The following is a 26,125-nucleotide window of genomic DNA, read 5'->3' on the forward strand; positions in this document are numbered from 1 at the left end:
CGATTTGTGTCAAGTTATTTCTCTTAGCTTTCTCTACACTGCACTTTCAATTTGCTTACTCCCATTTCAACTGGAATTGTGCTATTCAACTCGCAACCAGACCGCCATCGCCCCAACATCCGTACTTCCCGGTCCAAAAAGAGTAAAAAACGATGAGATCATCGAAAGTTTGGCCCATGCACCGAGCACTCTTGGAATCGATGGACATACGAGAGGTTACATGTAGACCTTGGAAGTATACCTTGAATCGAGATGGTATAGGAGTGTCATGACAACATTGAATTCTGTACATCGTACAACGGAACGCCCCCCCGGTACATGAAACTCGAGCAGATAATAGATTTTCCTCAAAAGTTTTCCCACCCTCACCTCCTAACTTTCCGACAAGCCCTCGAGACCTTGGAATCTGTCTACGATTCTGTAATGGATTACTCTTTCTATGATCCCCGATCACAGCCCTCGGGCTTCTCGCTCTACGGGCTGCCTACCCCCGACCAACCCCATGCCCAACCAGATACATTCGCCCCTGTGGTAGGTTCTTTGTTCCCCCCTAACCGTCAAGAACTTGTCGCTAATAGACCAGAATAATTACCAAAACTTCCCTGGCTATATCCCCCCATTCCCTGCCGACCCCTCCTTTGTCCCGCCACCGCATTCACCGCCAGACTCGGTCAAGCACTCTGCTTCCAGCGATGCCGCCAACACTCAGCACACACGCCCCACCTCATTCGACGGCGATGAAACTCAATTCGCCGACCCAGCTTTAGGGAGGAGTAGCAGCGAGGAAAAGGACTCAGCGCCCGCACAAAGCAAGCGCAAGGCACAAAACCGAGCAGCGTATGTGACATATCCAACCCACGTGTCTAGAGACATCTATCCCCGTAAAGCAAACACTAACAGGTTCCACTCGTTACACAGTCAGCGGGCATTCCGGGAGCGCAAGGAACAGCACGTCCGCGACCTCGAAGACAAAGTAAATAGCCTCGAACAAGCCTCCAACACATTACAAGCCGACAACGAGCGCCTCAAGCGCGAGCTGGCCCGGTACACAACCGAGAATGAGATCTTGCGCGCGACATCACAACAGGCCAACCGCGGACATGTCGGCGCAAACGAGAATCCTGAACCAACGGTTACGGGCCCAATGAAGTACTCCCCAACAGACTTCCATACCACGTTTATGGCAGACAGCCCTGGCACGTCTCGAAACCTGCACCACCGTCTCACCGTGTGTCCGATTACCGGTGAGAAGCTGCTGGATGCGGGTGCTACGTGGGACCTTATTCAGAAACATGAACTGTTTGAGCGCGGCCAACTTGATATCGGTGATGTCACGGAGCGTTTGAAGGGTATGTCGCAGTGTGACGGACAGGGCCCTGCTTTTAAAGAGAGCCAGGTGCGCCGGGCTATTGAGGAAAGTGCGGCTGCTGGTCGTGATGAGTTGATTTGATGCGGTATCCTTTTTCTCCGGGTACCGCTGATACGGTTATGATTGATGTTCTTTGGCGTTGGAATTGATGGGATGAACAGCGATTTTGTCATCCAATTCGTTGTTAATTCAGTATATACGTGATTCGGTTGCGTTTATCAGCGTCTGGGCTATATACTTGAATTTTGGCTTCTTTACCTCCATTGCAATGGGTGGCTACATACATAGTTCGCATGGTTTCGAGTATCCACATTTACTAGATAGTCGCCATCATGCAACCCAGCCTATATGGCAAGAAACTGTCTACACATGTAGGTAATTCCAATCGGGGCTAACAAGGTATCATTCTCTTGGCTCCTGTCGACGTAGAACGGGGGTCATCATTTTTGGATATGTTCATAATATACATACACACAAGCCAAATCATAACATTTGCAGTATTTTCAATCGCAAGGAAATCAATCCCAATCATCATCATAATCTTCAACGTTCAGATCATCGTCTTTCTTGTAGTCGTCCTCTCCATCACGCTTCCTCAGCCGGACATCACTCTCCTTCAAAGCACCGATCTCCACGAGCAAACGCTCAATATCTATGCATTTGATCAGTATACAATTCTTATTTCACTCCTGCCTTGAACGTAACTTACCTTCGATCTTGGTCCGGGGTCCCTTCAACTGCTGGAGCGTGACAAGCTGCTTCTTGATCTCGGTATCCTTATATACCAGGATTGTGGGCGTGTTCTTCTCTGGATACCCCTCAATACACATGTCGGCACGAATCTCACAAAACTTGATATCGCCGAATTTGGCAGCAAGCTGCCGCCAGAGCTCCGTCAACACGCGCGATTCAACATTCCCGCCCATCGATGTGAGGTTGACTAAGACGAAAGCATTGTTGGATGCCTCTGTCACCTCGCGGGCATAATCGACTTTCTGAAGTGGGTAGACTTGGTTGAACAGGCTGGTTTGTTGGAGGGTGGAGAGCTCGGCGAGACGCTTTTGCCTGTTTGATTGGTACCGTGAGCAAAGGGAACCTTTTTAGGTATACTTACTATTACATCAAAGCTTACCGGTAAGTCTCGAGAAACGTCTCATCTTCCTCATCCTCCAGTGCGTCTAGCTCATCAAGGTCCTTGTCCTCGAGTCGGTTCTCGTGCGCCCTGTGCTGTGCGGCGATCAGAGCCTCTTGGATCAGAGGTTCGGGGTCTTTGGGCTTTTCGGGAATAATGCCATGTTGACGGAGGATATCGTTCCTATGCAATATTCAACAACGGGTTAGCCATTGCCTTCAGGTTATACCTTGCCGGTAGCGGGGGTATGTTGCAAGTAAATATGCTTACCACTCGGTATCCTCCTTAGGGTCAACTTCAACCTGCATATTGGATTGAAATGATCAAAGATGTATAGATTAAATTCGATCCAAGCGAAATACAAAGGGAATGAGGGGGTTTAGAGGGGATGAATGCGCTGCCTTGGATCGTGATGCCACCTGTTTGCAGTGTTTGGTTCGGGCCAAACACACGGAAGGCCACCTTCAACTTGTCAATAGCTGGCACTTCTGAGCTTTGAGGGTTCGAGATTCACTACCACCGCATTTACCCCGATTATATCCTTGTCTGTTTCTCCGATTTACCCTCTTTAAGCCTCCAATTCCTGCGTGGTTATGCAACTGTTATAGTCACCTACACCGCCCTACCCTGCTTCTGTGTACTCGACCCGTGTCCCAATTGCACCAACTCCACCTTTCTAATACGACGGCAACCACTCATTGCTGGTGCAATTCCAGCTGCTGGGCAATATGAGTTACATGAAGAAAAACGAAGATGAGGACCAGGTCATGATCAAGCTTGATCGGACCTCCGTTTTCCAAGATGGTGTGTAATGAACAATACCCCCTGGCGCCTACATGCGCTGCACATATTCAATGCTAACGAGATAACTCTCCTAGCACGCCTATTCAATTCCTCTCCTATCTCGCCGCGAACATGCCGAACGTTACTCACCAAGATCGCTGTCCTCATGTTCACCGGGGAGCAGTTCCCTACGAATGAAGCCACCACTCTCTTCTTCGGAATCTCCAAGCTCTTCCAGAACAAAGACCCGTCATTGCGGCAGATGGTGTACCTGATCTTGAAGGAGCTAGCTGGCACCGCCGAAGATGTGATCATGTCGACAAGTATCATTATGAAGGACACTGCGGTAGGAAGCGATGTCTTGTACCGGGCCAATGCCATCAGAGCGCTCTGCCGCATTATCGATGTAGGTCGTCGGTCGCGAGGACTTCAATGGTTGAGGGGATTTGCTGACAATTGCAAAAGGGTTCCACAGTACAGGGTATCGAGCGACTTATCAAGACCGCCATTGTTGACAAGACCCCGTCGGTGTCCTCCGCGGCCTTGGTCTCTTCCTACCATCTCCTCCCCATTGCGCGCGACGTTGTCCGGAGGTGGCAGAGCGAAACACAGGAAGCGGCCTCGTCATCGAAATCATCGACCGGGTTCCTTGGTTTCTCAGGCTCACAGAGCCATGCTATCTCGAACTCGAATTTCATGACACAGTACCACGCCATCGGTCTTTTGTACCAGATGCGCTCGCACGATCGCATGTCTTTGGTCAAAATGGTACAACAGTACGGCGCTGCAGGTGTGGTGAAGAGCCCGGCTGCTCTGGTTTTGTTGGTACGTCTGGCGGCCAAATTGGCCGAGGAGGACCAAGGTCTCCGGAAACCCATGATGCAGATGTTGGATGGCTGGCTCCGCCACAAGCATGAGATGGTCAACTTTGAGGCGGCCAAGGCTATTTGCGATATGCGCGATGTCACCGATGCCGAGGCAACGCAGGCAGTTCATGTTCTCCAGCTCTTCCTGTCCTCCCCCCGGTCAATCACCAAGTTCGCTGCAATCCGTATCCTACACAACTTCGCCTCTTTCAAGCCACACGTCGTCAATGTCTGCAACCCTGATATCGAGTCCCTTATCTCTAACTCGAACCGTTCAATCGCAACGTTCGCCATTACGACACTGCTCAAGACTGGCAACGAAGCCAGCGTTGACCGTTTGATGAAGCAAATCTCGGGCTTTATGGCTGATATCACCGACGAGTTCAAGGTCACTATTGTCGAAGCTATTCGCACTTTGTGTTTGAAGTTCCCCAGCAAGCAGGCCGGTATGCTCGTTTTCCTGAGTGGTATCCTGCGGGACGAGGGCGGATACGAGTTCAAGCGCACTGTTGTTGAGAGCATGTTCGATTTGATCAAGTTTGTCCCGGAAAGCAAGGAAGATGCGCTTGCTCACCTCTGTGAGTTCATTGAGGATTGCGAGTTCACCAAGCTTTCGGTTAGAATCCTGCACCTGCTTGGTTCCGAGGGCCCTAAGACTACCCATCCTACAAAGTATATCCGCTACATCTACAACCGCGTCGTATTGGAGAACGCCATCGTACGCGCCGCTGCTGTCACCGCATTGGCCAAATTTGGTGTTGGCCAGAAAGACCCCGAAGTCAAGTCTAGTGTCCATGTTCTCCTCACCCGTTGTCTTGATGATACCGACGACGAGGTGCGAGACCGTGCTGCGCTTAACCTGCGTCTGATGAGTGAAGACGATGAGTCGGCGAGCGCTTTCATTAAGAACGGTAAGGTCTTGTCCATGACTAGCAATGGTAATTTTACTAATGGTTATAGACTCAATGTATTCCCTTTCCACGTTTGAACACCAGCTCGTCATGTATGTGACGTCTGGTGACAAGGGGACATTCGCTACTGCCTTCGATGTTGCCACCATTCCGGTTGTCTCACACGAGCAGGCGCTGGCCGAGGAGAGGACCAAGAAGCTTACCTCAGCTACTCCCACTCTCAAGGCGCCTTCGACCGGTCCCCCGAAGGGCAAGGCAGCCGGCGGTATGGCCGAAGCAGCCAGCGCCTCTGCCACCCAGAAATACGCAGAGCAACTTCTGCAGTACCCCGATATCAAGGCTTACGGTATTTTGCTCAAGTCCTCCGCGCCTGTCGAGCTTTCCGAGAGCGAAACCGAATACGTTGTTACGGCCGTCAAGCACATTTTCAAGGAACACATCGTGGTACAATATGATATCAAGAACACACTTCCGGATACTATTCTTGAGAATGTCACCGTGGTTGCCACGCCAGAAGAAGAGGACGTATTGGAGGAAGACTTTATCATTCCTGCCCCCAAGCTGCCCACAGACCAGCCTGGTGTTGTCTACGTTGCTTTCAAGAAGCTCACCGGCGAGAACAGCGTCCCCGTCACCTCCTTCACAAACATCCTCAAGTTCACTAGCAAAGAAATCGATCCCGTAAGCGGCGAGCCGGAGGACAGTGGCTACGACGACGAGTACCAGGTGGAGGACCTCGAGCTGACAGGCAGTGACTATGTCATCCCGACATTCGCCGGCAGCTTCGACCACGTCTGGGAGCAGACTGGCGCCAATGGCGAGGAGGAAAGCGAAACTCTGCAGCTCAGCAACATGAAGGGTATCAACGGTATGTACAAGTCCTATTTATTGCTCTATGTTATAAATACTCACGCTTTTGATCCCAGATGCCACGGAACAACTGATCTCAGCGCTATCTCTGCAACCTCTAGAGGGTACCGACGTGGCCCTCAACAGCAGCACACACACTCTCAAGCTGTTCGGCAAGACCGTCTCTGGTGGCCGCGTCGCTGCTCTCATCAAGATGGCCTACTCCAGCAAGGCCGGTGTGACTACCAAGATCACCGTTCGGGCAGAAGAAGAGGGCGTCGCCGCCGCTGTGATTGCTTCTGTGTCTTAATCCCTTTCTCTCCCTTTCTTTTTGTCGTTACGTGCTTAATCCTGGTTGGGGGGACAAGAGCGTGTGTCTTTTTCATGTGTCTTGGTTCGTTAGATTGCGTCGTCCACCCCTCAAAACTTGTCAATGCAACTTTTCATCCAAATATCATATCATATTCATGCATACACTTGATGTTTCTCACAGTGTAGCTGTCATTAGTGTATAATCGCGAGCTTGATTCTTAACACTGCCTTGTCCGTTGGTTAAGTTAAGAGTAGACAAGGGTCAAAATTGTTTGTTTAAATTAGCCACAGATATTACGACCAAAATAAAAGTATGAATGTTTGAAAGACAGCTAAAAGATTTTGTTTTTATATGCTTCTTGTAATGCCATGAGATAATTCCACACAGTGCAAAATCAAGGACGCAGACGCTGAGGGTCACGGGGGAACAGCGAAGCCAAACGGACGTTAGGCAAGCCAAGGAAGAACATAACAATACGGTTTAGACCAAGACCACCGCCAGCGTGAGGGGGGCAACCCTGGCGGAAAGCATTGAGGTAATCCTCGAAGCCCTCCTGGTTAGGCTCGAGACCCTTAGAGCGCATAGACTCCTCCAACTCCTTGATATCGTTGATACGCTGGGCACCAGACATGATCTCCTCGCCACGCATGAAGAAGTCGTACGAGTTAGAGAAGCGCTTGTCGTCGGGATCGGCCTTGGTGTAGAAGGGACGGACAGCCATGGGGAACTTGTCGAGCACGTAGAAGTCGGTGTCGTACTTCTCGCGGATGATTTGGCCGAGCTGCTTCTCCATCGCGGTAGAGAAGTCGTTCTCGAAGCGTTCTTGCTCTGAGACGTCGACACCGGCTTCCTTCAGTAGCGCAACACCGTCCATGTAGTTCAAGCGCAGCGCCTTACCGTCCTTGGGAAGCTTGAAGTCGCCGGCCTTGGGGTAGGACTTTTGGATGGTGGCGATCTGGGTTGCGTAGCGCTCCTTGAGCTGGGTGAGGATGAAGACAAGGAGGTCTTCAGCGAACTCCAGAACCTCGTGGTAGTGGCCGCGGAAGGTCTTCTCGAAATCGAGACCGGAGAACTGTAAGTCATGTCAGAATAATCTGTTTCTTTTTTTCCTGTTCGGGAAAATATATCAGTAGGTCATACCTCAGTCAAGTGGCGGTGGGTGTTGCTGTCCTCGGCACGGAATACGGGGGCGATCTCGAATACGTTCTCCATATCACCGGCGATACACATCTGCTTGTATAGCTGGGGGCTCTGCGCCAAGTAGGCATTGCGCTTGAAGTACTTCACCTCGAAGACACCGCTGCCACCTTCTGTGGCGGCACCAACCAGCTTAGGTGTGGAGATCCACCGGGAGCCACTCTTAATCATGTACTCAGCAAATAGCTGGGAGACACCGCTGGAAATCCAGGTGATGGCCTGGCTGGTTTCAGTCTGCAGATCGAGGACCCGGTTATCAAGGCGAGTCTTGAGGGTGACGATTGGAGCACCCTCGGCATCAACCTGAGCACCTTCATCAATGCTCTCTGGGGGCGGGCGCTCAGCATCCTTGACTTGCATAGGGAGCATCTGCGCAGCCTCGGAGATCATATAGACCTTGCGAATGTGGATCTCGAGGTGGCTAATGGACGCAGACGAGATCGGAATCTCGGGCTTCTTCACAATACCGGTGATCTGCACAATCGAGTTGACGTTCAGGCCCCCGGTGTACTTGATCATCTGTCGCGAGATGGGCTCCGCGGCCGCAATGACGGCCTGCACTTTTTGTCCCTGCTGGCGCAGCATCAAGAATGCAAGCTTAGCACTCTGCACACGCGCATTGTCCACACGCGCCACAACTGTCACCTCCTTCTCGTAGTGTTCCTCTGAGAGTTCGCTGAATCGTGTAGACGGGATGGCGTTCTCGGCCTCTGGGAGAGGGCCGTATAGATCCTTGGCCGTGTCGTTGGCCTCCTGGGCGGCGGCCTGGGCCTTTTCTTGCGCTGCACGCGCCGCAGCCTTCTCTGCCTTGGCCTTATCCTTTGCGGCCTTCTTCAGTGCGTTCTTGCTTGCGTTCTTGGTCTCACCTTCCGCGGCGGGAGCGGAGGCATCCTGGGCCTCGGGCTTGGGACGGTGGGGCAATTCGGAGTCGGCCATGGTGCTGCAAAGACAATTAGAGGGAGCAAAGTGTTAGGTCAGGTATGTTGGATCCTACGTTAATGATTTTCTATCCTGAGAAATTTGCAGGAGTTAATGCAGCAGGCTGATTGTAAGTAGAGCTGCGGAGAAAACTGTTTCGTCGACTCACCCCGCCGAATGATCAAGCCCTAAGAGGGGTAGGCGGTGTGGAGACTTAGGCAGATCTACCTTGACTGTATATGTACGGAGTACATCCATGCATGTTAATCACTTGTATCTACATTTTTTTATTACATGATAGGTTGAAAAAATGTTGTAGAGGTAATTATGTGGATTGGTGCTGGTAGCTATTTGGAACAAACACATAAACATAGATTGGCGCCATGTTGATGCCGATCTTCATATCAATGTAGAGTATCCAGCGTCCCTTGATAATCACGCAGCAGGCCAGTTCGAGTTCTTCAGTGCCCATTGAACACCTTTTTGTACATTGTCAGCAATTGTCTCAGGGATCCAAGCAGGCTCTCCGCCACGGTATACCCCAGTGCGGACAAGGATCGAGTGCCAGCTACTGCCAATTTCACTGCGATAGGAGTTGGCTCCTCGGATATCTGACTCTGGATTATCACCGACCATATATACTCTTTCCAGGGGCGTGCTTTCAGCAGAGCTTCCAAATGTTCTCAGCCGGTTCCGAAGCAATTGACGCTCTGCGAACTGGTAGGTGGGTTGGTAAGGTTTGCCGATCACGGTCTTCTTCAACTCAATACCCTTGCTGGGGCCACCTGTAGCCGCAGCCCAGACGCCCTCAAGCGCTTCCCGGAATCCGCCCTGACCAAGACGGGGCAAGGGGTAGGCGGCGGCCCACCACAAATCTGGATTAGAAAAGTATAGATGGGGCTGGCCATCCTGTTGGTACCCATGATTGGGAAGATCGATTCGTCCGTTCTTTTCAGACAAAGTGCCTAGACGGCCTTGCGATGAGAGGAGGAGGTCCATAATAACCTGGGTGTCCAACGCCCAATCACGAGGATCATTGAACACAAAGACAGCATCGATCTTCAAAGTCTTCGACGCATCATTGAAATCAACGGGGTGCGGGAGCGGTCGGGCAAATGTTTTATAATATTCGCTGAAGTTCATCGAAAACGGACAGACAGCGGGGTTTGCCATAAGAATATCCGCCGGAGTTACAACATTCTTGAAGCCGTACCTATTACTATTAATTAGCATATATCATTCAGCAATAGGAAGGGGTCCTTGATATACCGTTCTGCCACGCGCCGGCAGTTATCCCCATCGCCTCCGGCCACTAACACACACTTGTGTTCCAGGGCGCTCGACTCGTCCGGTCCCTTGACCAGCTCAGCAAAGGGTGAGTGACTCTGCACAATGTCCGTAGCATCCAGTGGTATTCCTAGTTTCTCGCTGATTTCCGCGACACGCTCCGTCTCGTGTTTACCGCCGCCGTTGGTGAGCAGAAGAAAGGGGATTCCTTGTTTCTTCAGGAGAGCAAGCGAGTCGGCGGCACCGGGCAAAGGTTTCGATGCGCGGAGGAGGACGCCATCAATGCTGTAGCATGTGAGAAGAAAATCGAGTGAATTGTGTTCGCCGGTCAAGACTCACTCAAATGCAAATGCGAAGTTGGGGATCGGTCGAGAACTAGCTGTTTGGATAGCTCGGCGGGTGACAGTTTTATGAGTAGAGAGGGATTGACGCTGCAATAGGCCAAATGACCGCCAAAGGGTTTGCGATCTCATTGTGGTCGTGATCCTGGGAAATGTGTACAAAAGGGAAATGTACGTCATTTCCAGGTTCCCCCGGGACCGTGCCGGCCAGATCTTTCCCTCCGAACTTCCATTTCCCCACTCTCAAACTTTTACACTCGCTTTTGATTCGAGGCTTTAGAGAAAAGGACCATGGTATTTGAATCAAATAGGGAGAATAACCAAACAATCACAGATTAGCCAGCATTTTCGCTGTCGGTGCATCATTATTCTCCTTAAAATGTATCCTCTCTAGTCCAACTAGTACTCTCGCTTCAATCTGTTTTATAGGTTGTGCTATGGTACATTGCTAGAAAGATAGCTGCCGGGGCAGTAGCATGACCCATTAACGGCTAATATACAGAGAGAGGCATATATATATAAGACTTCATAAGAATGTATGAATGAATCTTTAGCACATTGGCTCAGCCATGACATAGAGACCCAAGTCAAAAAGAGAATCAAGCTCTTCCTCAGGACACTTATCAATATTCTTCCACAACCACTTGTCGATTTTGGCATGTGATGCTTCGGGTATTATTCCAAGACAGCTAGCACTGATACCAAGAGCGCACAATCGAGAGAGATTCATTTTCAGGGCCTTGCAAATATCATCGGGATCAATGACTGTAGAAAAGTTCTCGTTATATGGTGCCGTGAGCTCCAGTCCACGAATTGACAATGGAGAATCCCTTGAGTCGAATGCAGGAAGAATGAGAAATTCGTAAAGCAGATCAATGGGTATTCGAAGAGACTCTAAAGCCATGAGTGCGCGTAAGATCCCAGATGGTCCCTCCTTGAACATCTCGCTATTGGCACTGTGAATGATCAACTGCGTAAGTGTGGTACGGAGCTGCTCATTGATGAGAATATCTTCCAAGATGGGAGTGTTTAGACTATCACAACCACATAATGTCAACGATACCAAGTTGGGAGGCCATTTGAACGAATACATTCTATCTGTAACAAATTGCCCGCCAACCTGGAGGTATCTTAGATTGGGCGGCCAATCTTCAGTGGAACTATCGTCTGTGATGAGAGTTGTAGATGAAAGCTCAAGGGATTGCAATTTGTCGATATTGCTGATGGCTTTCTTGATCGCAGGAAGCGCGATTGGCTCAGCTACTAAGTGGAGAGAAAGATAGCAGAGCTCCTTGCATTTTGCTAAGGGTGCAAGGCTGTTGATCCTGTGGAGAGGAATTAGCTTGAGGTTGGATATTATGTTGTGATAGCCATTATTTACTTACGAAAAAGAGATCCTCGGAGCAACAAAAGTCCTCAGGTTCTTCTTCACTCGACCTAGAAGCCGTGCCGTTAGGCTATTCGAGCTGTGGTGGACCAATGATCCGAGGTTCAGGACATGAACTAGTGAACCCAAGTCTACTTTTCTTCGTCCTCGGGAGCGAATCGATGGGCACACAGTGTTGGTGAAAAGCAAGAAGCTATTTCCTTCGTCAAGTTGAGGTCGGTAGTAGAGAAATTCGATGCCAGCAGAGTACCACTGGCGAGAGACCGAACAAAACCTTTGAAGCGTGACTTGATAACTTGGGGGGTCGGCATTATTTTTCCAACCATCAAAAATGAATTTGGCGATGTGTATTAAGACCTCTGTAGGGAGGTAAACACATTGGGGAGAAGTCATGACTTCGGTGGAGTCGACCCGCCTTAGCATTTTACCAGTGGAACAAACAAGAAGGTTTCAAATTGATATCGTGAAGAATCCGTGTGTCGAAAATATTATGTGTGGCGTTTCGTAACAATTAAGGATGAAGATGGCGAGGAAGAGGCAACAGAGAGACCGAACCGCTTCCGAGAGAAGCAAAGACACAGGTCATCTCAAGTGAAGTGGGATTATTAGTTGATTCAGCATGGAAGTAGAAGGGAAAAAGTTCCAAGGAAAGATAAAAAAGACATGGGGTGGATTGACACAAATAATTGGAGATGTGAAGATAGTCCGATGACGATCCTTATCTTTTTTACCGGCAGATCCAGGTCCCCGCCTTCGATAAGCAATTATTGTACACCGCCTTGGGCTCGGTTGTATACAAATTTCACTAGGATTATGATAGCAGTAAGATAATGAGCAGAATAAAGCTGGAAATATTGTCAGGAACTGCTGAATACAAATTCATTATCATATGAGTCTCTTATCTTATTCAGGAAATAGGTGGTCAAGTCTATATTCGTTACAAGAGCTTCAAGCCGGTCTGCAGATTGGCCCAAGCTCCTTCGATCCTACAGGACCTACCATCTTCACCTCACTCTGCCCGACAAGAGAAAAGACACCATGTCGGCCCCTTCGTTGAAACGTCCTCGGATAACTTATGAAAATGATGAACACGACGAAGCTTCGGTGGCATCTTGTGAGCATCCCCGTCATAATCCCCTTTATGGCCAGAAGAACGCATTCCCGGGGTTGGACGATGGAGGCGATGACCTACTCTCCAACGACCCGGACGATGGATTGGAATACTTGCGCGTGGTTCGGTATGCCTGATCCTGCATCTATATAGCTTTTGCTTTGCCTGAATGATGTCGAGGCTTGTCCGTCGTGATTCAAGTTTGAACTAATTTTTGCTCGATAGATTCGAAGCAAACTCACTACCGATACTTTTCTCTGCACCTACTCCGACCACAGACCCTTCAAAAGTAGCATCAAATATGCAACCAGATTTGACGCTAGTTGAACCGAATGACCCTCATCTACTACCAGGCTTTTACGAGGACGAAGCCTACATTGCGCCTGTGGAGGAGAACACAAACAACGCCGCAAATTCCCCTTCAAAGCTCGATGAGCTCTATCCTGAAGCGCAAAATTCCTACAACAATCTTCTGCGACATCGATTCCTCCTCTTGCGATCGACCCTAAAATGCAGTCCACCTGCCAGTGCTATCAATACCCTCGACAATGACCACCCTATCAGTCTGCCCCGAAAGGCCGGATCTGCGCACAAAACATGGCGCCGGCTCTTGGTCACAGTCGAACCACGTATGGTCCAACTGGCAAGCATGGACATGGACAGCGTGTTAGAAGTACTGGAAATACTAGCACGGATGATGTCTGATGTTGTGCGCGGCGACGACACTCAGCGCGTACGGCGCATTGGGGCTTGGGCTTGGGGCCTATTGGGAAGGTGCCGTGAGGTTGGACAACTTTCCACCCGAGAGGTGGGTGTTATTCGAAATCTGGGCAAACGAGCTGCGACTATCTTGCGCAAGGTGCAAGAGTTAGAGAACGAGGAGTATGAGGAGGAGGCCGATTATTCTGTGGCAGGCCCAGCAAAGGACAAAACCCAACAGGGTGATCTCGTCGAGGATGAGAAAGATACCAAGGCAGAAGCTCAGCAGAGATCTACAGTCCAGAATGAGGAAGCGACCAAGCAGGAAACTCAACCGGAACCTACATTTCAAGGCGAGGAGAACAAGGAAGAGGCTCAGCGTGAGCCTCCAGTTCCAAATGAAGCGGGAAGCAAGCAAGCGAAATTGCCGGAGACTGACGCATTATCGCTTGAAGAATCCGACTTGGAAGCAGCCAAGGCGCGCTTGCGAGCTCGGCTGCTGCAGAACGATTCCCTGCAGACCAATTCCGACTCTGTCGAGACGCCTGGTAGCTGGGAAGAAGAAGAAGAAGAAGAAGACGACGATTGGTCGATACAGACTCATGCCGTGCTCGATATGATCATTATGGTGGTTGGTGAGTTCTTTGGCCAGCGGGATCTTTTGGAGGAACGAGAGATCTGGGAATAGATGGATTTGACTTGCATGTATGAGATACCCAATGTTATTTAATATTAATTTCGTGTTACAACGTGCCAATGCCTTGTGTTCTATACGTAGTGCCTGATCGTTGCGAATTTCAACCGACAATGAGATACTAGGCCTCGGCGGATTTCAGCTAACCGCCAGTAACCTAACTTGATCATGTTATTCTTAAGATAAAAAGGCTTTAAACATGGCCGACTATTCTTAAAAGCCAAGGAAGGTCTGAAGATTCTTGTATGAATATTCCGACCCAACTGTGAATCAGGTGGCAATGGAGTAAGAGGAGGTCATCCTTATGACCGCCCGGACTCCAAGCTCGACATCCATTCTATCTCACACCCCGACTTTTGAGAACAATGACATTCTCATTTCAATTCTAATCAAAATGGCGCCAACCGTTGAGATAGCGATTCCGAATACTACCCTCTCAAATACTTCCCCGCCGTACACCGTCTACCACATCACCCTCCGCCTCCCACTCCGCTCCTTCACGGTTCCCAAACGCTACTCGGACTTCTCGACCTTCCATAGCACCCTCATCTCCCAAACGAATGCCCCTCCACCAGCTCCTCTGCCTTCGAAAACCTGGTTTTCGAAAACCGTCTCGAATGAACGATTGTGCGAAGACCGTCGCCGCGGGCTAGAGGCATACCTTCGCGCGATTAACGAGTCCGACGATGGGCGCTGGCGCACCTCGCCCGCATGGCGTGCATTCCTCAATCTTCCCACCGCAATCGCATCAACGGGCAACGGCTCAACCACCACGTCCACCCGACTCCACACCGCTATCACAGACCCAGCCGCTACAAATGCATCCATTACGGACCCGACGCTATGGCTCGACTACTACCGCGACATGAAGAACCACCTCCACGATGCACGACTACAGCTATCTCGCAGAGACCAGGAAACAACGCCACAGAAGCAACATGAGAGCTCTGCACAGGCGAAGGGCAGTCTTGTCCGTGCGGGGACCATGATCACCACTCTGGACGATGGACTGAAGCATCTTGGACGCGGAGATAAGATGTCCGAGGCACAAACATCGTCCAGTCTTGGTGGGGGCGAGATACGCCGACGAAAAGACCTGCTCATCAATGCGCGCAAGGAAAAAGACGGCTTGGAGGATCTCTTGCATGCTATGGCAACGAAGAGCCGGCTTGATCATACTGTCGCATCCATTCAAGATAAAGGAGCTTTGATGAATGCTGGGAATGCCGCTGGAGATGCGTCTAGTGGGCGTAGGACGCCGGCTCGGGCGGGTAGGGTCCTTGGCAAAGAGACGGAGCGAACTCGAGAACTTGACAACGATGGTGTGCTGCAGTTGCAGAGGCAGATTATGCAGAGCCAGGATGATAATGTGGATGAGTTGAGAAAGATCATTATTCGACAGAGGGAACTCGGCACGCAGATTAATGAGGAGCTCGAGGTGCAGAATGATCTGCTGAGGTTGGCGGATGAGGAGTCTGATATGTTCGTTTACATCTATGTCCTTTGCTCACGTTTTCCACTTGATTTGATCTGCTTTACTAACGAGGTGTCTAGATTGAAATCCAAGATGGATATTGCAAGGAAGAGGATCGAAAAGATCTCTTGAAGATCTCTTGATTTTGACCGTGCCTGTTTCCCATTGCGCGTAGAGCACTTCTTCCAATATACCTTTGAGCGGGTGTTTACAGCATCATTCAAGCCAATTTATTAGCAAATAACATCCTGTCATTTTGAAATCTTCAGCTTCTTGCGTGGATATTTTTTACCCAGTAATAATCCTGCAGAATGGGTAGAAGGTGCAGGTTCCCACTCTCAGTCGCTTCCATCCGAGCTCGATCAAGTCTATCCTTCAACTCCTCCAAGGGAAGTCCTTTCCGATCAATCGCGTCAAGCATGGCCTCAAGCATCGCTTTATCGCCCCGTCTCATGCATGCAAGGAATGGGTCATCTTTCAGTTCGCTCATATTCGGCACAAATATAAACGTTTTTTTGGGACGCCAGGTATCGGGACTAGGCATTGACCGTTTGACCCTGAGTATTGAGTTGAAATTGTCATCGCTTGCCTCTGTAACGAGTGCGCGATAGCAAGCATGCACCGCGAAGGGATCTGCGCCTCTCTCCAGCAAGAGTCGCACCTGCTGATTTCCGGAGTTGACATCCAAGATGACCCGATATAAGGGTGTAATGCTAGGAAGCCGCCGTTCATCGATATCAGCACCATGGGCTAAGAGCATATCAAGAATGGCTGTAGCATTAATTCTACTGTCAGTGGCTGGAGAATATGGTGCAGTCACTATCAAAGATTGGCGACCGGATAGTAAAGGTATTTTAGGATCAACTCCTCGTTCAAGTAGCTGCTTCACCACCCCAGTCATTCCAAGTTGGACAGCGTGCTCTAATCCTTCTTGCGCCCCATAGCTCTCAGGGTCTATATTCAACAATCCCCGGTCTAAGACCAGCTCCGCCATTTGTTCTCCTCCCAAGAATGCCTCTTCTAGCAATGTCTTGGGATTCTTTGGAGTATAGAGTCCTCGGTGGTTCGTGAGCTTTTCTTGCTCCTCGGGCAACGGAGGCATTTCCAATGCAATGCCTCTCTCAAGCAAGGTCTGTACCGCATCCACTGCACCGAAGTACAATGCTCTGGTGACGGCGTTTTCATCGGTATATAATGGCGTTTTCGTCGGATCAGCTCCTCGATCAAGCAACATGCGAAATATGTCTTCGGACGCCAATGCCGTCGCCTCTGCCAAAGCAGTTTCTCCGCGGCTGCTTATGCAATTTACATCAGCCCCGTGGTCGATCAAAAGCTCTGCAATTTTTACATTGCCCAATTGGATTGCCAAGGATAGCGCGCCTTCATCCTTGCTTTCTCCCTGGTACTCCTGTATATTGGCACCATGCTCAACCAAGAGTCTGGTAATTCCAATATCACCGTTCTGAATGGCTTGGAGTATAGGCCTGTTATACCGGAGCTTACAGTGCTGATATATTCCATCTGCGGAAAAGCTCTGCTCCAGAACACGCTGCACAATATCATCCCACCCATAGCCAATAGCTATGTACAGAATCTCAGCTTGTGCTAGGTCATCTCCGTGGTCTATCATGTTCTCAAAATCGGCGAGGGCTCGAAAGGAAACAGCGAAAGCAGACCGCTTCTGCCTCTCAACTGATCGCCAGAGTTCATCTTCGATTATGGATGATAACAAGTAGCGTTTTTTCTTTGGGTCCTTGGGGTATATGTTCACCCCACGTGCCAACAGAAGATCAAGGATTTGTAGCTGACCACTTACAGCTACATAGTAGAGTGTACTCAGACAATCTCGAACCATATCAGGATCGGGATCCGCCCCATGGTCTAAGAGCACTTCCACGACCTCCACATGGCCATTGCCAGCCGCGCAGGAAAGAGCGCTTCCTTGAGGCTCTGCTCCGCGTTCCAGGAGCAATTTGACCGTTTCAAGGTGTCCATTTTCCGCGGCAGACTCAAGAAGTGGCTTATCATCACGCGAGGGTTTGGCCCCTTTGTCCAGCAAGTATTCAACCATTCTTGCATCACCCTGATCGACTGCAACAGTGAGTGGTGTCTTATCCTGGTATCTTCTTCTTTTGTCGTCCCAGGCGTAGCCAGCCTCGATGAGAACTTGCATAACGGCTAGGTGTCCGCTGTTTACTGCCGCAAATACGATATCGGAGCATATCGGAGTACGTTCTCCGCAACCATGTTCGAAAGTGATCTTATAGGCAAGCAAAAGCCTGACAATGGCCACGTTGCCACGCACTGCCGCCGCATATAGTGGATTGAGAACTTTTGAGGCGGCCTCCTCGGATTTCTGGCCTTTGCACAGCTTGCAGCTCTGCTTTTCTGTGAATATACTAGGGTCTTCATTTTGTTCCAGTATCAGTCGGACGATGGTCTCATGGTTGTTGTTCACTGCCGCGACGAGCGATTGTTGAAAGTTGTAATGACATGAATATGTGGAAGCTCCAGCGTCAAATGCTTGGCGAATGGTCCCTTCGGAGCTATGCTGTGCTGCCCATACAATGGGGAACCCGTGTGATGAACGAGTGCTGTTTTGATAGAGCATTGGGGTCAAGAGCAGATATAGCCGCGAACATGTCTGCGCCAACGAGTTGAGGTAACGTGCTGGCTCGAGGAGATCAACAATTAAGTAGATGACTTCGACTGGAAGATGAGAGAAAGACACGGAGGGAGGCATTTTGAGTATATACATCTAATGGAGAGATGAGCAGAAGGATTGATTGTGTACAAAATAAATATCTAGATGTTTGAGGGTGGAGACTGGAGTCATGACGTGGTGCAATTAATCCATGTCTCAAAAAGACTCCCAGAGGTATCATTACATTGCGTGAAACAGCTTCGAATGGAGTGAAATGTATGTTTAAAGAGAAATTCTAGACATGGTTTGTACATCTGTTATCTCTTTCTTATACAATTGAGGACATTGAGGGTTCTATATGTCCACGGGTACCGACATAAGCAAAGGTACGTATGCAGTATTCCCAAAGCCCGTGTAGTACCTGTCATAGTGTTCTTGTTCTATAGATACCTAACTAACAGGAAAGATGTATAGATATATATGAATGTAGTGCAAGGACCTGTGATATTGATGCCATAGAATCAGAGGGGGCTATCACTGATGGGATATGGGACAGGTGAATTCAGGGGATTCTGGACCATGCCGGTCAACGAGTTCGAATTATTCTACTCCTTACGGCAGTCTGCATATCTAGGCCAGTCCCCTAGTTGATTCTGGGCTCTTTGATTGGATCTGCATCGGACCGACGGCGAAAGGCATAATGCAGGACTCGGCTTCTTCCCAGCAAGAACCGTATATAAATCACAAAGAAAATGAGATATATCATTAAATATATAAAGGATGTATCGACCCAGCGTCATAGTTTGCAGGGTTTATCGTCTAAAACGAGATTGACATCGTTCTTTGTATCACTCAGAATCACCGAGGCTCCACGGAGGTTGACACATCAACAGATCGGGTCACTCCTATGCCACTGAATGTCGATTTCGGCGGACCTCCTTTCTCACTATTGCCGTGGATGATTGTCTCGAACTTCGGATTTGCCTGTGCATTGTGCATGAGTACCTCCTCGTCCGAGCCTGTCGTTACAGCACTCATTTGATTCTTGCTTCGATCCATTGTACCCCGGTTTCGTATCGCGCTCATTTTGTAGTCGGACTCGAGCGTTACTTTGTTGCTGGAATATTCGTGGTAGATTCGAATTATGAGAGCCGAGAGAGAAGGGAGACAGGTACAGATAACGCCGATGGAGACTTCCGCATTACTGAAAAGAATTTCGCAGTTAGAATGCATCGTCAAAAAGATAGGCTGAGAAAACGTACCCTAGCATATTGATTCTCATAAACGTACGAGAAAGATCCTTCGACTGTCCGGTAACGACAATAAGTGCCAACCGGATGATACTGGCTGCAACAGCCAGGCCGCCCGCTCCCAAAATACCCATAACCCGCATCTTTCTCTTTGTAGAAATTTGCAGAGTCAAAGTTAATGGTAATGGCAAGATGAGAATGATCAAATCACTGACCACACTGACGACGACATCAGCCAAAATGATCGATGTTTGGTCGAAACATGTGCCGTCAATACTCTGGTCCCAGAATTTGGCGATGGGGTTGCAGATTCGGATTTTGACGCTGACAGCCGGGATGTAGTAGGCCAACATGATTCCCATAAAGACCTTAATAAACATGACGCATTTCCGGAAGGGACTGAATACACGAATCATGATCCAGAGGAGACACAATTTTGTGAGATAGGCTGTTGGTCCATACATGACCATTGTTGCGTATATAGTCTAGAGAGTCAGAAGTCTGGATAATCATCATTCGTGTGCTTTGTATACCTTTTGGAAAGGAATCTTGTTCTCCTCGGGGACATCCGTCCAGTGTAAGCCTCCTCCGTAATGACCCACTGTCCTTGCGTTAGATATAGCCTGTCACCTGTGGTACTAGAGACATACTGAGGAGTGCAATGATTGAGTAACAGATGCCGAGGAACTGTTCGAGATATTCTGTTAGCCTAAGTTGCCCTCTTTCCATGTATGTAGGAGTCTTACCCAGGCAGCTGTGCATATCCCTATTGAGGCTGTCAGCATTTACCTGTTCCGTACGCTTCCATCCAAAAATTTCACTCACAATCCTGCTTCCCGAATCCACTGAGAATGAACAACCGAGTATAAACACGCAGACCGAAGAAGACCATCATGCCAATGATACATAATGACTGGCAGGCGTAGTTCCAGTTCTGCACACTCCGATCAATGGACGCATTGTCAGAGCCTCGTTCCAGCAACGGCATGGGGGACATCACGGATTGCTGTAAGTTTAGAACCAGTAACGGGGCCAGGCGCAAGACATCCCCATCTTTTAAGCAATATCAGCCAAGAAGCTAGAAAATAGAAGGGCCAGAAAATAGGGTTCAGACATCCCTGATTGAAATTTTAAACTGACATGCTTTTACGAAGCTGCATTGTTGAAATCGGGCTATTGATCACCTATGATCGGCTCGTTTCAAACAGAAGAACCAGCAGAACTCTATTATCTACTCACAAATACAACAGGATTGATCACTTATTCATGCCTAAGGTCTGTAAATAATAAAATGTTTTTTTTTTCTGCTGTCTTGCTTTGGCACTACGATCATACGTTGGATACATTGTACCTACAGTGTGTAGTATGTACACCCTGGTGCACGGTGCACACAAATACACGGTTACGTGCATTCAAGCTTTCATGCTGTCATTTAAATGACAAATCGTAATTGTACATGACCTGGAACTCGACCTACATACATATATTCCTGGCATGAACTGCCCAGATCAAGCCAATAAAATGCTTGTAGCAGCTCAGCACAAGCAATACATATGTATATGCATACAAACGCTTGCATAGTCTCTTGATCATATTGGCATTCACGTTGTAATTACAATTTCTGGGCTTGCAATTGAGTTAGTCTATACGGGAAGTGGGCCCGAACGGCTCCATCAACCGTGGTTGCGCACAGCATGATTTCCAGAGGTCACTTTTGACCCACGACGGCATGTTTTGAAGACGCAGGTTCGTCAATTAAAGTGGAACCTGTATAGGTTGTGGATCGCAGGGTCCGTCCGCTACAGATGGTGGAGATTTGGATAAGTTACCCTGGCCCCCAAAAGAAAACGGAAATCAAAAATACGAGGCAAAAAGTGTACGGACTACTCCGTACGTTGTGCTCTCTATTTTATCTCTATTAGGAAACTCTACCGCGTATCATTATTTTGTTGCCGTGTCGATGTGTCCATCGTAGATCCTTTTCCGCTGGTCCGTTCGGCCTCGAGCCTTCGGCGAACAGTCTAGAACATAATGTACAACGTTTCCATGACGGTTGATCGCGCCCGAGTTGCCCTCGTACTTTGTACACTCTGAGCGAGCATGAAATTTTGACACTTCCAACGGTGCGGTACCACACGAGCCGGCCAGTCAATAGGGTTTATATAGGGAATCCTACCCAGGTACCCGCAATGACTACCGGATGCTTGATTGACTATGTGACAAACCACTCCATATATTGTACATATACATCGTACTCCGCAGACAAGTTGGACCTAGAAAATAGCCATCACATTCGGAGGCGAGGAAACCCCACCGGGCATGTTCAAAGGTACAGATGCCACGAAAAAGCTCCACCGTTGGAGTTCCTGGCAGGTCCGTGCCAGCGCCTCAAGATCGAATAGTTCCCCTGTTGGTTATGAGTCAATATACATAATGGACCTGCGGAACTCGGGTAAAACGTCCCGGCGACTTACCGATCGGCATTCCCCATCCAGCAAGCACATATTCATGGAGGAATATGTCAGGGGATTGTGGTGGGTAGACCTGTGGATCTGTCAGTTGAGTTTCTTGATCGGCTTGCCACATATCGAGGGGAATTTGTGGTCTATCTTTCTTATCGCTCACCTCCCAACTGATTGCATCACTGGCGATGGCGGCGAATCCAGTGTCCCACAGCCAGCGAAGGACCTCTGTGGTCGCTTCAACCCCAGCATGCTCCGGGCTGGGGTTGTCCGAGTAAGCTTGTTTTTGGGCGTCTGTCATGGACGTGTCCCACTCCTTGGTCACTCCTACACGGACGAACAGAATATCACCCCTTTGAAACGTGATCTTATTCTCCTTGGCAATTTCAAGGATATCGGCAAAGCGCACTTGGTGGGTCGAGAATGTGGTGTACTTAATCCCCTTTTTCTCGGCCCATGTGGCGTAGTCGATCAAGACTCCACGTCCTATTGCAATTGTGTGAGTTCATATCAGGGGAGTCGTGTATTCATGTGAAGGGGATGCGTACCTGCAATACCCTCTTTAGCCCAATGCTGAAGACCAATTCGATCATTTTGGCGATCATTGATTTCCTCACTAGTCGTTCCACCGTAGAATAGACGTTCAGACTGACCAGGTACTGTCTGGGAAAAATGGCGCAGACCGTCCCACTGGCTACTTTGCTCTGTCAAACAGTCAATATAATGAAGGGAGAAAAGCAGAATCACTCTCAACTCACGTGGGTTCATAGTATAGATGTCATCGAATGCCACACCTCCCAGAAGAGGCACAATCTGATGGTGACATGGCTGACGGTTGAGATTAGGATAATCCAACTTCGTCATTTCCCATCCCATTGTGACGCGTCGACCACATCTTATCTCGCTAGCGGAAGCCGCGGCGACGACTTCAGGGGTAAGGATGGCTAATTTCCCTAGACCCTCTTCATAGCTACCTGGCTTTCCTAGCCAAACCTGCTTTGGATTCGGGAGTTGATCAAACGGGGTGTCAAATGGAGATCGGGCCATTGTTCTGCTGTTCTGCTGTTCTATTGTGGTTTCTGCGATTCAAAGTTGGGAACAAAAAGTATACTTTATAGAGCCCGGGATGTCGTGTTCTTTTTCTAAATGGAACTTCGTGCATGACACTAGCACGGACCGCAAGGATCTTTTCCCTGACATCGTACGGAGCACCTCCGTTGTGGAGATGTAAGGTCTCAATAGCCTCGGAACGGGATCCGCACTCTAATGGCTCCGCAATTGGACCCCCGCGGAGTATTCTGTACAACATACTACTCTCACAGGGTGTATGTATGTACATCGTACTCTGTACTTGGTATAGCATGCTGGAAACGAACTTCACTCGACAAACGAGCGTTGCTTAACTTGGTATGTTGACCATACGCAATTTCAGGGTCTAGGCTCAAAAGTCTTTGTGCCGTGATCGGCAAGCCACTTGTATTTCTTGCGAACTTTATGCAACTCTCGGTGGGCCATACACAGAGCACCCCAACGGGGCCCCCCTACTTATTGTCGGCTACAAACATGCTGAAATTTCTCCCCATTCAAACCTGATGCTGATATCCTTCATTATACACCCTTGATTCTTTGAAATTTGTAAGGACTACAACATTCTATCATGGGTAGGTTCGGGTCTCAGACCAGTTCCTATAACAGGCTGGTTATTGTTTTTGTGGCTGTTGGGTCAATGGTGAGCTCGCAGATATGTTCAAGTCTCTGCTATTCACTAAACTGACACAAATAGACATATGGATATTGCTCTTCGATTATCTCCAGTACAATCGGCCAGCCGGGATGGTATGCCTACTTTAGCCTGCCCGCCGAGGGTGAACCGGGATACGCGACAATCACTACCCCCGCGATCTCGACAGCAAATGGTGTTTTCAGTGCTGGTGGTGCTGTTGGTACACTTTTTATAATGTGGTCGTGTGATTTCTTTGGCCGAAAGGCAAACATCCAGTTCGGTGCCTTCTTTTCTCTATTTGGAGGAGCACTTCAAGCCGGCTCGAATTCACTAGCGTATGTCGCTTCTCCTGCTCGAGGGTTAGACTGGCGCTGACAAGATTTAGTATGTTCCAAGCTGGTCGCTTCATTTGTGGTCTTGGAATCGGTATCCTCGTAACCGTCTGCCCTATGTATCTTTCCGAGATGTCGAGTGCTCTGCGCCGTGGCTGGCTTGTCGGCCACCACGCCATTTTCTTGGTCTTCGGATACATGCTTTCGGGATGGGTGGGGTATGCCTGCTACTATGCAACAGGCCCCCTGTCTGGGTTTGGCTGGAGATTCCCTCTCGCCTTGCAATGTCTGCCCGCGTTGGTGCTGCTTCTGGGATCTCCTTGGCTCCCCCGTTCACCTCGTTGGTTGATTTCGAAGGGTAAGCTCGATGAGGCGCAGCATGTTCTCGAACGGCTCCGTGAATCACCAGATGACCCGAATAACTTGGCTGCCAAGGAAGAGTTCTTCCAGACAAAAGAGCAAATCCGACTCGAGGCTGAGAGATTAGCTACTTACGGCAGCGTGTGGAAAGCTGTCTTTACAAGGAAAACATACCGAAAGCGAATGGCTATCGGTTTCCTTGCCCAATGGGGCGCTGAATTTGGCGGGCCTCTGATCATCGTAAGTGTGGTAATATCCGACAGAGAAGTATATCCGACTGACAACGGCCAGAACAATTACGCTGTTCTTCTATACAAAAACTTGGGCATGGAGGGTGGCATGCCCCTGCTCTTGAGTGCTGTCTGGCTGACAACAGCTGGTGAGCATAAACATCCAGGGTCTACTGTGTACACCGTTAGCTAACCTAGTTCAGGTGTCATCTACAATCCTCTGGGCGCCTGGCTCCATGATAAAATTAACTCCCGGCGCGGCATGTACATGACTGGCTTTGTCGGCATTATCGTATCTACATCCTGTCTGGCTGCTATGACCGCCCAGTATGCTGGTACAACAAACAAGGTCGGAAATGGATTTGGTATATTCTTCATGTACCTTTATCTGGCCTTCCAGGGGTGAGTCAAACTTCAACATATCAAGTCCGCTGAATATATCGAGCTGACATTCCTGCAGTACTTTCTGTGATACCACCATGTATCTCTATGTCTCCGAGATCTTCCCGACTGAAATCCGACCAATTGGCATGGGCTTTTCTCTCTTCGGTCAATTTGCTGGTAAGTATTTCGTTACAATTTCGCCTCCAAATTCTAACTGACATACTTAGCCACCCTCATCCTCCTGCAAACTGCCCCCATGGGCTTCGGGAATGTCGGCTGGAAATATTATCTTGTCATTATTTGCTGGTCTGCATTCTTCATTCCCGGTATGTGTTCCCAATAATATCAAATCGACCCGTCAACTAAAATTTCGCTAACAAAAACTGCAGTCATCTACTTCTTCTTCCCCGAGACTGCTGGTCTCACCCTAGAGGAAATCGCCAAAAATTTCGGCGAGGAGGTTGCTTTTGACCTCACCGGCGCCACAGATGAGGAAAAAGCTCGGCTCGACCACCAGCTAGCCACAGATGACGTTCAATCATCTGTGGGCTCGGAGCTAGAGAAGGAAACTAAGCCGTTGTCAACAGATGGGGCTGAGCAGCATGTGCCGAAAGCAGAATAAACATGTACTTCGAGTATTTTCAACTCTTGAGCGGAAATTGGCCTGCCGACAATTCCGAGATTGGGGCTATTGTTGACTCATGTCTTATATCGAAACAAGAAGATTTACCTCCACGCTGCATAAGTGGTTGACCGGGGATTAGATTGGTTAGATTGGTTAGATTTTATCTAGATAACTCATAGGTAGTTACTTCAGCTTATGAATCTTCAGCAAGTCTTAATATTGAAACTCTTCGACTTTTCTACTTCCAATACTCATTTATAGCTTTGAAGCATAATGGGCTCAAGTGAAAGTTAGGATAAGTCTGATTGTACAGTTCGACGTCTCAGTCAAGTAACTTATCATCTCCAGTCTACGAACGAGGAAAACAGAAAGCCTTGGGACATATAGATAATAGACGATTTTTTGAGGAAGGAACTTGCAGGCCGTCAGTGAAGGTCCTATATCGTGCCAAGAAGGGTTCCAGTTCCAGTGATTAATATAACCCTCCGCGAAACATGCAGCCCCAATAAAAATATATATATCTGCAAGCTTCCATATTGAATTGTACTGACCTTCTCGTTTCTTATACTTTGACCTCCTAGATGTGGCACGCTAAACCTAATTTGGACGAGGCAAACATCGCGGGTATCATATTTCCCGAGGTCTTTCTTTCATCGATCATATATACCTCTATGCGTTGTTTCTCGAGCCATGAGAAACGACGATCGGCGCTCTGCATCGCCCGCAACGCGCAAAAACGGCACCTTGCAGTCGTGTGAACCCTGTCGGAGATCCAAACAGCGAT

At 49.0% G+C, this 26,125-nt stretch overlaps 12 protein-coding genes across 12 annotated transcripts; 5 read left to right on the forward strand and 7 right to left on the reverse strand.

Annotated features, from left to right (window-relative positions):
* Positions 1-423: 423 nt before the first annotated feature.
* Positions 424-1,450, forward strand: rsmA (putative bZIP transcription factor (Fcr3); the record flags this gene model as incomplete). Its single annotated transcript, XM_039070162.1, has 3 exons — positions 424-531; positions 584-837; positions 919-1,450. 3 exons carry the CDS (start codon positions 424-426, stop codon positions 1,448-1,450), a joined length of 894 nt encoding a protein of 297 aa, XP_038931412.1.
* A 437-nt stretch (positions 1,451-1,887) lies between these two features.
* Positions 1,888-2,809, reverse strand: LCP9604111_2661 (phosducin family protein; the record flags this gene model as incomplete). The annotated part of the gene is made up of 4 exons (XM_039070163.1): positions 1,888-2,021; positions 2,079-2,434; positions 2,502-2,684; positions 2,772-2,809. 4 exons carry the CDS (start codon positions 2,807-2,809, stop codon positions 1,888-1,890), a joined length of 711 nt encoding a protein of 236 aa, XP_038931413.1.
* A 420-nt stretch (positions 2,810-3,229) lies between these two features.
* LCP9604111_2662 (coatomer subunit gamma) lies at positions 3,230-6,220 on the forward strand (the record flags this gene model as incomplete). The annotated part of the gene is made up of 5 exons (XM_039070164.1): positions 3,230-3,305; positions 3,380-3,690; positions 3,750-5,061; positions 5,111-5,929; positions 5,988-6,220. The coding sequence occupies 5 exons, from the start codon at positions 3,230-3,232 to the stop codon at positions 6,218-6,220; spliced, it is 2,751 nt and encodes a 916-aa protein (XP_038931414.1).
* A 397-nt stretch (positions 6,221-6,617) lies between these two features.
* Positions 6,618-8,596, reverse strand: dps1 (putative aspartyl-tRNA synthetase Dps1; the record flags this gene model as incomplete). Its single annotated transcript, XM_039070165.1, has 4 exons — positions 6,618-7,295; positions 7,364-8,360; positions 8,415-8,426; positions 8,508-8,596. 4 exons carry the CDS (start codon positions 8,594-8,596, stop codon positions 6,618-6,620), a joined length of 1,776 nt encoding a protein of 591 aa, XP_038931415.1.
* Positions 8,597-8,773: 177 nt separating this feature from the next.
* Positions 8,774-10,098, reverse strand: LCP9604111_2664 (putative HAD superfamily hydrolase; the record flags this gene model as incomplete). The annotated part of the gene is made up of 3 exons (XM_039070166.1): positions 8,774-9,551; positions 9,608-9,910; positions 9,965-10,098. The coding sequence occupies 3 exons, from the start codon at positions 10,096-10,098 to the stop codon at positions 8,774-8,776; spliced, it is 1,215 nt and encodes a 404-aa protein (XP_038931416.1).
* Positions 10,099-10,516: 418 nt separating this feature from the next.
* Positions 10,517-11,664, reverse strand: LCP9604111_2665 (F-box domain protein; the record flags this gene model as incomplete). The annotated part of the gene is made up of 3 exons (XM_039070167.1): positions 10,517-11,291; positions 11,352-11,432; positions 11,489-11,664. The coding sequence occupies 3 exons, from the start codon at positions 11,662-11,664 to the stop codon at positions 10,517-10,519; spliced, it is 1,032 nt and encodes a 343-aa protein (XP_038931417.1).
* A 727-nt stretch (positions 11,665-12,391) lies between these two features.
* On the forward strand, positions 12,392-13,851 carry LCP9604111_2666 (SIP1 domain-containing protein; the record flags this gene model as incomplete). Its single annotated transcript, XM_039070168.1, has 2 exons — positions 12,392-12,591; positions 12,690-13,851. 2 exons carry the CDS (start codon positions 12,392-12,394, stop codon positions 13,849-13,851), a joined length of 1,362 nt encoding a protein of 453 aa, XP_038931418.1.
* A 400-nt stretch (positions 13,852-14,251) lies between these two features.
* LCP9604111_2667 (Qc-SNARE protein) lies at positions 14,252-15,463 on the forward strand (the record flags this gene model as incomplete). Its single annotated transcript, XM_039070169.1, has 2 exons — positions 14,252-15,339; positions 15,412-15,463. 2 exons carry the CDS (start codon positions 14,252-14,254, stop codon positions 15,461-15,463), a joined length of 1,140 nt encoding a protein of 379 aa, XP_038931419.1.
* A 133-nt stretch (positions 15,464-15,596) lies between these two features.
* On the reverse strand, positions 15,597-18,074 carry LCP9604111_2668 (ankyrin repeat domain-containing protein; the record flags this gene model as incomplete). The annotated part of the gene is made up of 1 exon (XM_039070170.1): positions 15,597-18,074. One exon carries the CDS (start codon positions 18,072-18,074, stop codon positions 15,597-15,599), a length of 2,478 nt encoding a protein of 825 aa, XP_038931420.1.
* A 759-nt stretch (positions 18,075-18,833) lies between these two features.
* Positions 18,834-20,222, reverse strand: LCP9604111_2669 (putative integral membrane protein; the record flags this gene model as incomplete). The annotated part of the gene is made up of 6 exons (XM_039070171.1): positions 18,834-19,179; positions 19,238-19,710; positions 19,759-19,826; positions 19,876-19,912; positions 19,972-19,991; positions 20,051-20,222. 6 exons carry the CDS (start codon positions 20,220-20,222, stop codon positions 18,834-18,836), a joined length of 1,116 nt encoding a protein of 371 aa, XP_038931421.1.
* A 1,276-nt stretch (positions 20,223-21,498) lies between these two features.
* LCP9604111_2670 (uncharacterized protein) lies at positions 21,499-22,734 on the reverse strand (the record flags this gene model as incomplete). The annotated part of the gene is made up of 5 exons (XM_039070173.1): positions 21,499-21,632; positions 21,700-21,769; positions 21,851-22,173; positions 22,236-22,391; positions 22,446-22,734. 5 exons carry the CDS (start codon positions 22,732-22,734, stop codon positions 21,499-21,501), a joined length of 972 nt encoding a protein of 323 aa, XP_038931422.1.
* Positions 22,735-23,344: 610 nt separating this feature from the next.
* Positions 23,345-25,338, forward strand: LCP9604111_2671 (putative MFS sugar transporter; the record flags this gene model as incomplete). Its single annotated transcript, XM_039070174.1, has 8 exons — positions 23,345-23,416; positions 23,471-23,745; positions 23,796-24,342; positions 24,394-24,481; positions 24,536-24,734; positions 24,793-24,893; positions 24,944-25,042; positions 25,106-25,338. The coding sequence occupies 8 exons, from the start codon at positions 23,345-23,347 to the stop codon at positions 25,336-25,338; spliced, it is 1,614 nt and encodes a 537-aa protein (XP_038931423.1).
* Positions 25,339-26,125: the final 787 nt, after the last annotated feature.

This window comes from Penicillium roqueforti (assembly GCF_015533775.1).
Source record: "Penicillium roqueforti strain LCP96 04111 chromosome Unknown scaffold_03, whole genome shotgun sequence".
NCBI lineage: Eukaryota > Fungi > Ascomycota > Eurotiomycetes > Eurotiales > Aspergillaceae > Penicillium > Penicillium roqueforti.